This window comes from Bos mutus, chromosome 11 (genome assembly GCF_027580195.1).
Source record: "Bos mutus isolate GX-2022 chromosome 11, NWIPB_WYAK_1.1, whole genome shotgun sequence".
In the NCBI taxonomy this organism is placed as follows: domain Eukaryota; kingdom Metazoa; phylum Chordata; class Mammalia; order Artiodactyla; family Bovidae; genus Bos; species Bos mutus.
Window position 1 is genome coordinate 62,557,820 of NC_091627.1, and position 12,188 is coordinate 62,570,007.

The window sequence follows — 12,188 nt, forward strand, 5'->3', positions numbered from 1 at the left end:
TAGCTGAAAACAATCCTAACTGTTAAAGCATACAAAAGTGTTTGGATTATTTCCTAGATTCTAAAAATTAAAAAGACTTTCATCATCATATCTACATTTTACATTTCACTACAAAACACAGGCAATAGAGGTTGGTAGACCATGGAAAATACCATTATGGCAAATCAGGCAAAAACATGAATGAGCTTAAGTCAACTCAGTGATAGTGGGAATAAAGTAGAAAGGATGCATTTCAGGGACATTGAAAGGTGAAATGGATCTTATAAATGAAATTGTAAATAATTGGATATGGGCAGTGAAGAAGATACATCAAAGGCTAAAACTCATACTTCTGGTGTAGGTGATGTCCTAGATGGAACACAAAATATAAGGAGCATATTTAATTTGTAAATGATGTTACTGACAAGAGATTAATTTCCAAAATATACAAACAGCTCATAAAGCTTAATATTAAAAAAATAAAAAATGGGCAGAAGACCTAAATAAACATTTTTCCAAAGAAGACCTACAGATGGCCAACAAATACATGAAAAGTGCTCCACAGTACTAATTATTAGAGAAAGGCAAATCAAAACTCTAATCAAAACCAGTCAGAATGGCCATCGTTAAAAAGCCTGCAAATAATTAATGCTGGAGAGGGTGTGGAGAAAAAGGAACTGTCTTAACACTGTTGATGAGAATGTTATCTGGTGCAGCCACTATGGGAACAGTATAGAGGTTCTTTAAAACACTAAAAATAGAGTTACCATATGATCCTGCAAGCCCACTCTTGGGTATATATCTGGAGAAAACTCTAATTTGAAAAGACACATGCACCCCAATGTTCAAAGCAGCACTATTTACAATAGCCAAGACATGAAAGCAACCTAAATGTCCATCAACAGGTGAATGGATAAAAATATGGTGTGTATACACACACACACCACAATGGATTGTTACTTAGCCATAAAAAAAAAATGAAATGATGCCATTTACAGCAACATAGATGGATCTAGAGATTATCACACTAAGTGAGGCAAATTAGAGAAAGATAAATATCATTATATCACTTATATGTGGAATCTAAAAAATGATAAATAACGAACTTAATTACAAAACATAAATAGACTCACAGACACAGAAAACAAACTTGGAGGGACCTCCCTGGTGTTCCAGTGGCTAAGACTCCACGTCCCCAATGCAGGGGGCCCAGGTTTGATCCCTGGTCGGGGGATTAGATTCCACATGCTACAACTACAGATCTCACACGGCACAATAAAAATTGAAGAGCCCACACACCACAACTAAGGCTTGGCACAACCAAATAAGGAAATAAAAATAGATACTTTAAAAAACAAACACAGTTACCAAAAGGGAGAGGCAAGAGAAGGATAAAATAGAAGTTTGGAATTAACATATACATACTAATACTACTATATATAAAATAGGTAAACAACGAGGTCCCACTGTATAGCACAGGAAACTATTCTCAATATCTGGTGATAAGCTATAATGGAAAAGGATCTGAAGAAGATTTTATATATATTATATACATATATTTAAAGAGGATAATATTCCATTCCAGGCCAAGTTGAATTTGAAATGCTTATGGCACATCTAAGTGGTAATGTTCATGACATTTAGATACTTAGATAGAGAAGTCAGAAAAAGAGTAAAGCAGTGGTATATATATATATATATATATATATGTCAAATTTTTAAATTCCAATAAAATAACATTACTTACTGCAAAAGTAATATCAATGAAGTATAGAATACTTAATAATACAGCTAAGCAAAAAGAATTAAAAATACACAGACATATTCATACAATCCCAGCATCCAGATACAGTTTGTAGTAAAAAAATACATATGTATACAATTCATATACGTATGAATATACACACTTAACAGGATTATACTGCATATGCTGTGTGGTAACAGACTTTGTTCACTTAGTAACACATCATAAACATCTTTCTATTTAAATTAATATTCGCCTACTTTTATGATTTTTTTTTACTGTTATAAATAGTTCTGAGACAAACTGTCTTCACAGTAAAATTTTGGCCCATAACCGTAATTATTTCACTAGGATAAATTCCTACTTGTGGAATTGCTGGATAAATGTTGTTTTAAGGCTTTTGACAGGTGTTCCCAAATCATTTTCTGGAGAGGCTGTGGCAATTCGTAACCTCATTAGCTTATGTACAAACACTCATCTCCCTACACTTTCTCCAAAACTGAAATTATAAACATAATCACTCAAATATTTGACAATTTTATAAAATAAAAATGTCAACCTGTTGCTTTCATTTTGCATTTAATTTCTAAAACCTGAGCTGCTTATGTTTTTCAGCAATTTGTATTTTTTCTTTGGCAAACTGCTGATTCTTATCCTTTGCCCCTTTTCTTTTAAAACATTTATTGATTTGTAAGAGTTCTTTACATATTAACTTTAACCTTTCTTCATTAATGCAACATTTTATTCTTAGTTGCATTTGCCAACTAAGGGTACATTTTGATAAACAGATATTTTAAATTACTGGAATGGTCAAGGTTTGAAATGGTGAAGAATGGGAAGAATGTGAATGGGAACAAGATGTATCCAAAAGCAAATAGAAAGAATGATGCAATATTAGGCTCAGCAAAGGCTGGATTCCATGAATTTCTAATTGTTTCAATCTTCAAAGTTTTAAGAGTGGTTTCTTGAGTGCAGAGAAAGAAAGGGGAGAAAGGATTCACTTAAGAGTTGGAATTTTGTCTGTTGGTTTAGTCAGAAATGAGACACAGGAATAAGGGAATTATGTGTATTAGCACGAGTGTTGCTAAAATGATGGATCATATGAATGAGGCAATTGATAAGCTGGGAGAAACTAGGAGAGGTTAGGGGATGCTATATTCACCTTTGAGAAATGAAATATTTCCTGCCATAAAGCACTAAATTCTTTAACTTGGAGTATCTGGTTTTCTTTAATTAACAATCACCTTCTGATGTTAAGACTACCTGCCCCTTGTTGCAAAACTTCTATATAACTTGGCTCCTCCCTTGCTTCCTGGGAGCAGTTCTCTCAGGGTCACTTGAAATGCTGTCTTCCAGGCTTGCAACCCCCCAAATTTCCACTGAATAAAATATTACTCTCAATTTTTATTAATAGGTTGTGAATATTTTTTAAGTCAACACTTTAATATTTTAAATGTTTTAATTCATTTCCTTTATAGTCAGGCAGTCTTCTAGATCACGCTTGGAATTAATTTTTAGCCACCAAATCTACTTACTAGTTCTAATGCATTTTATTTTAGCTACTCTACTTTCCATTTCCTTGCATTCTCTTTTTATCCCAGCCCATACTTAAAAGAAAAATTATTTTCCTGTATCCTAAGCAATATTTAATTCCAGAATATGGAGTGGGAAGGAAAAAGTTTGAAGGAGGAAGAAAAACAGGGCCACGTACCCTTTCACCATAAGATCATAAGACACATGGTAAACCAGGGCATTCAATGAGTTACCACGTTCAATGATCACAACTCAGGGTTATGCTGGCCAAAATGGAAATCTGCCAGGTACTTCCTGTGCTGAGAACAGTTTCAAAGTCCAATAACCTGTTTATTCTCACCAGAGGTATTTTCTTACAACAGCTTATTTGCAAGTGTCATCTGAGACCTTGGAAACTGCAGACCCTCCCTGTCATACCCCACTTCATTTTGGGGTGTTTTGACTATAGACTTGAGGAGACCATCATTCAATTGCTTGTGAAAACATGATACCATAGTTTCAAAGATCTCTTTTCCAGTTCCAGTGTCCTTTCTCCCCAGAATAGCCTAGAAGAAAGGGCAGAACTGGGATTCCTTTGATGTGTGGGTACCCAGGTAAGGAGGCTCCTGGAACTAGAACTTCCTTTTGATACTGAGCAGGGTCATGTGGGTCTCCTGGGCACAAAGCCTTTCTATGTCCCCCATTTCTTTGATTACAGAAAATAGCCTTCATTCAGCCTCCATGACCTTTGCTGAGTTCCAACGGGTAGATTCTAGCAGTTGTTAATTAGGGAAGGGAGAGAATGCAAGACTGGGGAGAAACATTCAAGAGAAACAAGTTATTCAGCCTTGGGGCACAGTCCTGGTTCCCCATCAACAGATACACACAATATCTTTGAGCTGTTTTTCAGATACTGAAACCCCCTTCCAAGTGGGAGAAATTATCAGTTAATGATAGTATTGCTGACCACAAGTATGTAGACCCAGACTAGTTGGAACCTGAACGTTTATGATGCTGCATCCTACTTACCATCAACCTATAAGAAGAATGCCCATGAGCTGATCATGCCCTCTTTGAACAATTACTATGAACTTTCAATCTTCTCCAAGTGGGAACACATAGTTTTTTGAGGCAGGAATCCACTGTGTCCCTCTTTGCCTGGCAAAGTAATAAAGCTATCCATTTCTACTTCACCTAAAACTGTCTCTGAGATTCAATTTGGCACCAGTTTGTAGAGAAGCTGAGCTTTTGGCATCACTTTGGGAAGTGAGGAGCTGACTGATGACCTGAGCCTTTGCTGATCTGAGAAGGGAGAACCATGGACTCGATACATGTGAAGATGACATGCGGCATCTTGCCAACCACTAAGGAGCCAGCCAAGCTCCTGAGAAGTCTTCCATTCTAAAATCAGATTGCACGTCATCCAAGATGCTCTCTCAGCAAGAAGCCATGAACTTCCTTTATCCTCAATCCTGGCTCAGATTTGACATTGTAAATAGAAGAGTCAGGTTTTGTATCTGAACTCTGAGGTTATCACATGTCAACCCTGACTAGAGAACTAGAAAGTAAAACCAGGCTCTCAAAGGACATCTATTCAGAACCTCAGTCCCTTCCTTTTTATACAATAGAGATATTAAAATAAAGAAAAGTCAACTACCAAAGCTTAAAAAACTCACTCCAGCAGCAGAAAATCAGTTTGGTCTTTGAAACCACTGAGCATTTTCATGCATTTTAAAAATTTTCCAGCTTTATTGAGGTATATTTTCATGTATTTTTAAATGACTCCTTTTATATGTACAGCACCTGTTCTCAAGAAATGATCTTGAGAAAGTCAGCCAGCTTCCTAAAAGAAAACAACCTGGAATCAAGGAAAAGGCAAATACTAGACTCTCTCAGACTCATACTTTTTGTTTCCATGTCTCCCAGAGAGTTATCAAACTTCTCCCCATAGCCCCCGAAACACAGACCACACACACACACACACATACACACACCCTACGCAGGGTTGAGAACCACTGCTGAGAAAAAATCAGGCTGAGGATACTCCATTCTGGCCTTTCATATCAGAGTTAAATGCTTAATGACAGAAGCCAACAGCAGCCCCAGGCTACTTCATTCACTCACTTGAGCCCAAAAGGAAACCAAACATTATATAAAGCTCTTAGAACTCCTCCCATTTGCCAAATTAGAGAAAATCTTAACTTTCAAACCAGATTTTCCATTCAAAACTCAGTAACACAGAGCCCCTCTGATAAGTCTGCATACCATTTTTCTCCTGAGTAAAAGGCCAGAGATGGCCACTCAGGAAATGACTCTGCCCAGCCCAAGGCCTCAGACCTGGCCCAGCTGAGACTGGACAACTACCTGAGACAAAGGAATAGGCCGCTAGGATATTGCTGAGCAAAGCCATGTCCATGCACTCGGGGATCACCAGTTCCGTGTTGTGGCAGAAGGGCAGCCTCGATGTGACATCCAGAGAAGGCCTCCTGGAGATGCTTTAGCTGGATCAAGGTGGCCACCCTCCCTCTCTTCTCTTCTGTTTGGGAACACAAAGTGAGTGATGAGAACACATTCTGATTTCCTGAAGCTGTGTTCCAGGTAGCCTGGGCTCAAGAACAAAAGTCAGTTTAATTTCCCAGCCAGGGGGCTGCAAAGACCTGAGGTTTTATTCCCTTTGCTATAACAGCTTCTTGGCTTTCAAAGAAGCAGTAACTGCTTAGGTCGTTTCTTCCTGGCCTTTCTCCTTTCTTTTCCCTGCATGCATGTGTGCTAAATTGCTTCAGTCATGTCCGACTCCTTGTGACCCTATGGACTATAGCCTACCAGGCTCCTCTATTCATGGGATCCTCCAGGCAAGAGTACTGGAGTGGATTGCCATGCCCTCCTCCAGGGGATCTTCCTGACCCGGGGATCGAACCCACGTTTCCTGCATTGGCAGGTGGGTTCTCTTCTGCTAGCACTACCTGAGAAGCCCTTCTCTTCCCCATCTCTTTCCCATTTCCCATTTAAACATTTCTCCCTCATCTTTCTGTGATATGTTTCATTTCATTCTCGCTGGTTTGTCTATGAGGTGCAGTCCATTGTCATTTTAGTCACTGCATTTTACCCCCAAGCCACAGCCTGCTCTTCACTTGGCTCTGCTTTTCCCTGTACTGTTGGCACTCGGGTACTTTGATCAGTTTGCCTCACCCCATAAACACCAGATGTGGATTCTTGGAAATGGATCAGAGCTGGCTCTTTTAGAACTGCTAAAGTGGTTCCAGTTCTAAAATGCCCCCAAGAAGTTGGGAGCTCAAGCATGTTCCCTGCCCCTAGCTCCATGACTCCACTGTGATAGTGGTGGGCTAACCAAACACATATGCAGTGCTATGAGCTACCTGTCAAAGGAACTGTATCACTGGGGTTCCAAAGAGGAACTTGGGATCTCAGTATTCAGTGGCTCAGCCTCTGGCTGGGGGGCACATTCTTTCCCCAGCTGCTACCGTTGCTCAGGCCCAGCATCTTCATTACCAGTTGATTCAGTGAAGCCCTGGCAGACAGCTGAGGCTTTCAAGTGGCAAAGATTTTAATGATTCCTATTCAGTGCCACTCTCCAGCTGAAAACAGGAAACTGAGTCACAGGGTATGGAGGGATGTCAGGTTGGGGTAAGTAGTGAAGTGAAGTGAAAGTCACTCAGTCGTGTCTGACTCTTTGCGACCCCATAGACTATACAGTCCATGGAATTCTCCAGGCCAGAATACTGGAGTGGGTAACCTTTCCCTTCTCCAGGGGATCTTCCCAACCCAGGGATTGAACCCAGGTCTCCTGCATTGCAGGCAGATTCTTTACCAGCTGAGCCACAAGGAAAGCCCTGAGGAAAGTAAGAGAAGCAGAACGCTCCAGTCCTTGCAGAATAAACAGGTTCTCAGATGGGTCACAGACATTGGTTACCATGGATCACATATAGAGGGCTTGGAGAACCACAGTTCCATAGGTGGGTGGAATGGGTAACAACAGGTAAGGCAACTCTCACTTTGATGAATTCCAATGGGCTTATGGAAGACTAAAGCAAGGAAAGACAGACCAACCCACAGGTAAGATAGAAACCAACATAAGGTCCTTGGAGCAGCCAGAGGCCTAGGGAGAAGCAGGATGAGGAGTGGGAGCTAGGGGGCTCTGAGAGGGGACTAGGTGCTGCTTAGGGGCCCCTGTATCTCTGAGCCCTCAATGCCATTTGAGTTCCTAAATGGTGACAACTAGATGATATACGTGAAGACTTGGAACCACCATACCGAGTTCAGAGACTGAACTCTGAACTGAAGGTCTAAGGACTTCAGGACCTAGGAAGAAAGTGAAGTCAATGAAAAATGGAGTATGTAGTGGGACAAAGCTATTTCAGGTCCATTCCCTCATTTCTATCCCCATCTAAAATTTTCTATAGTGCAAATCTCATTTCATTTCTGTGAGTTTTCTAATAGTCTCCTAACTGATGCTTCTGCCAATAACTCTTCCTATTCAACCTAGCACCCACTCTCACCAACTAGATTATATATAAAGTACAAATCTGATCATTTCACTCCATGGTCCAACCCTTCAACTAATCCTCATTAAACTTAACAACACATATCTACTTTCACAATATATGACCTCTATTTTAGCTCCTAATTCATCTCCTAATCAAGTCTACACTCTTACACATATACATAGAGATAGAAATATGCCTAATACTTCAAAAATACCCAATTACTTTCAGTTCCCCAAATATACTAAGGTCTTTTACCTTTTCATGCTTTTTGTTATACCCTTCCTTTTGCCTAAAAGCCCCTCCTCCTTTTATCTGTCTGGCTAATGTTTCCTTTAAGAAATAATTCAAAAGTTCTATGATAGTCTCAAAATCATGAAGACTTCCCTTTTTAAGAAATAGAAAAATCCATACTAAAATTCATATGGAATATCAAGCAATCCAAATAACCAAAGCAGTCTTAAATAAACAAAAAAAGCTGGAAGCCTCACCCTTCCTGATTTCAAAACATATTAAAAGCTACAGTAACCCAAACAATATAGTACTTGCATGAAGACAGACATATAGATAAATGGAATAAAATAGAGAGCCAAGAAATAAAACCTTATATATATGGTTCGATTATTTTCAACAAAGGAGCCAAGACCATACAACTTGGAAAGAATAGTCTTGTTGAGAAAACTGGATATCCACCTGTGAAAGAATGAAGTTGAACCCTTACCTTACACCATACTAAAAGAATTTAACTAAAAATGGATAAAAGACCTAAATGGAAGAGTTAAAATTATAAAGCTCCTAGAAGAAAACACAGAGGAAAAGTTCCATGACACAGGATTCAGCAATGATTTCTTGAACTTTATATCAAAAGCACAGGCAACAAAATAAAAGTAGATAAGCCAGACTACATCAAAACTTAAAACTTCTGTGCATCAAAGGATACATTCAACATAGTGAAAGGGAATCCATGGAATGGGAGAAAATATTTGCAAATCATACATCTGATAAGGGGTTAATATCTAGATTATATACAGAACTCCTACAACTCAATAACAACAAACAATCTGATTTTTAAATGTGCTAAGAGCTTGAATACCCCTTTCTCTAAAGAAGATTTATGAATGACCAATAATCCATGAAAAGATGCTCAACATTACTAAGGAAATGCAAATCAAAACACAGGGAAATACCTCCCCACATTCATTAGGATGGCTACCATTAAAAAAGAACAGAAAGGATCAAGTATTTGAGGGGACTTGAGAGGAACACTTGTACTCTTGGTGGGAAGGTAAAATTGTGGAGGCACTATGGGAGATAGTATGGCAGTGTCTCAAAAAAAAAAATTAAAAATATGATTCAGCAATTCATCTCTGGGTCTACAACCAAAAGAATTGAAAACAGGGACTCAGATATTTGTTTATCAATTATGAAACACTATTACAGCAGCCTAAAGATAAATCAAAGTGTCTATCCTCAGACAAATGGATAAGTAAAATGTGGTATATGCATACAAAGAATATTACTCACAGTCTTCAAAAGGAATGAAATTCTGACACATGCAACAACATGGATGAATCTTGAGGACATTGTGTTAAATGAAATAATCCAGTCACAAAAGAACAAATAAGGTATGATCCCACTTATATGAAGTATTTAGAGTAGTTGAATTCATAGAGACAGAAGGAAGAATGGTGACTGTTAGGGGTGGGGAGAAGGCAGGAATGGGAAATTACTGTTTAATGGGTGCAGAGTACAAAGATTCAATCTTGCAAAATGAAAAGGGTTCTGGACATAGATAGTGATAATGGTTGCACAACAAAGCAAATGTACTTGATGCCATTGAGTTGTGCATTTAAAAATGACTAAAATAGGAAATTTTCACAATTTTTAAATTAATAATAATATAAGCTATTGATGAGGTACACAATAAATTTTAAAGGTTAAATTTTAAAGATTCTTTAGAGAATTCTGTAATCAAATATTGATTTTCAGTTAACAGGAATGGTAATAGAATTATAGTGATAGTAAAATTGAAGTCAAAATACTACATGATATAACTTATATGTGGAATCTAAAAAAATACAAGAAACTAGTGAGTACAACAAAAAAGAAGCAGGCTCACAGATACAGAGAACTAGTGTTTACCAGTGAGGAGAGGGAAGGGGGGAGGAGGAATAAGGAGTAGGGGATTCAGAAGTACAAAGTATTATGTGTAAAATAAGCTGCAAAGATACACTATACAATGCAGAGAATATAACCAATATTTTATAATAACGAAAAATGCAGTATAATGTTTAAAAATTGTGAATCACTATATTGTACACTTGTAATTTATGGAATATTATACATAAACAACACTTTGATGTAAAAAGTTGAAGTCAATACAATTCTAATCTGGCTTAACTTTATATAAAAGCTTTTATTATCTCACTTATAAAAAATTTAATGTAAATAACTATATTCTATCACATTTATAGATTAAGAGGAAAAACATATGTCACTGAATGTAAAAATGTGTTTGTGTAAAAATTAATAAAAATTCATGATTCTTTTTAAAAAAGAATAGTTTAATGAAGCAAAGCTTCAAATGCTCCAGACTCTTTTCTTCTCTATCAAAGTATCCAAATATTTTTCTAACATTGCACCTATGCTATTGTAATTGGAATTATCAGTTTACTGGAGAGGCATCTTACAAATCCTTATTATCCTGGTACCTGATGAAAGGAGGTTCTCAATAAATTCTAGCTGGTTGAAAAACAAAAAGAGCAATTAGGCATGAGCTTTGTATGCATAAGAGCTTCCCTAGTGGCTCAAACAGTAAACAATCTACCTGCAATGCAGAAGACTTGGGTTTGATATTGGGTCGGGAAGATCCCCTGGAGAAGGGAATGGTTAGCCACTCCAGTATTCTTGCCTGGAAAATTCCATGGACAGAAGAGTATGGCGGGCTACAGTCCATGGGGTTGTGAAGAGTTGGAAATGACTGAGTGACTAACAACATTCTGCGTGCATGCGTAAGTCTCAGAGAGTATTTCTGAGTAGATTTTAGAGTGAGCCACTTTGAAGACTAAAAGGACAACAGGCTGACTGGTTCAGTCGGGTGGCAAGCAGGGTACTTCCTCAGGACTAGGAGAGGACGCATACAAGATGGAAGCTTGAGGCAAGAGTTCCAACAGGGACAGGAGAAAAGTCTCGCAGTCTTCCAAGGTAGTAGAGCCTATAAGGAGGTACATGAACACGGATACCTCCTCCCCCGAGGGACGGAGCCTTTTTTTTTTTTATGCATTTCATACCCCAGTCTGCCTCAGGAACAAAATTCAGAAAATAATTGCTGGTCCTCAGACACTGATGAATGATTTGTTCCAATGGGCTTATTTGGTTTTCAGTAATAGGGATATGGCCAGAAAGTCTTAACATACCCAGAGAAATATGTTAAATATGGTACAACCTTCTCAGTCTTAACCCAAAGTATTGGAAACCTTAGCAACCATAAAGAGTATGTAATGGGGGTGTCAGGGAAAAGGAAGGGGCACACTTTCCTAGAAACCTCTTTTGTGCAAAATCAATGGCCAGCTGTTTTTACATGCCTTTCTGTTTGTGCCTGATTGTCCCATCCCTTTAATGGGAAGAGATTTATTAACCAAGTTAGGGGCTTCTCTGTTTCTTGAGGGCCAATGTAACCACCCTTATCACCAAGTGGTTCTAACAGAAAGTAGAAAGTAACAGATAAAAGCTGAAACTAAAAGAGAAGCCTTAGTAGACCCTATAATGTGGACTATCAAGGTTCTGGGATTGGCTGAAGATATCCAGCCAATGATTATTAAGTAAAAATGGTTTAAGAGTGTCTAAATGTAAGGTACAAATTCCTTAAGCCTAGGGAAGATCCTCAAAAGTGTTTGTAAATAGACTACCAAAATGGGAGGTCACTACACTAATCATGGACTTCCCTGGTGGCTCAGAAGGTAAACAGTCTGCCTGCAATGCAGGAGATACAGGTTCAATCCCTGACTGGGGAAGATCCCCTGGAGAAGGAAATGGCAACCCATTCCAGTATTCTTGCCTGGAGAATTCCATGAACAGAGGAGCCTGGTGGGCTACGGTCCATGGGGTCACAAAGAGTCAGACATGACTGAGTGACTAACACTTTCACTTTCACACTAACCATAGCTAACATTTGGAGGAATTTTAGGGGAAGGCCTTCTCCCTTAAGCTAAATGGTAAAACAAAAACATTGCAGCACAGGCAAATGAGTATGTCAGTCCTTCCATATCACTGGGGTAGCCACCCAAACTTTGAGAAAAACAAAAAAAGAGAGAGAGAGAGAGGGAGAAAGAAATAAAAACAAACCATCCTTGTTTTACAAATTTAGCCTTTACAGGACCAGAAGTGTGGCTCCAAAAGTAATCCGAAGCCCATCAATCCTTTTTTATCACTCCCAAAACCTTATTTTTCTC

The 12,188-nt window shown here is 38.4% G+C and overlaps 1 protein-coding gene across 2 annotated transcripts in view; it reads right to left on the minus strand.

Annotated features, from left to right (window-relative positions):
* EVA1A (eva-1 homolog A, regulator of programmed cell death) overlaps positions 1–12,188 on the minus strand; it is an 86,775-nt gene that overhangs the window by 18,808 nt on the left and 55,779 nt on the right. For both annotated transcript variants that reach the window (XM_070380158.1, XM_070380159.1), the window contains one exon: positions 5,600–5,771. In XM_070380158.1, coding sequence (XP_070236259.1) covers positions 5,600–5,651 — 52 coding nt within the window. In that variant the 5' untranslated portion in view covers positions 5,652–5,771. The remainder of the gene's footprint in view (positions 1–5,599; positions 5,772–12,188) is intronic.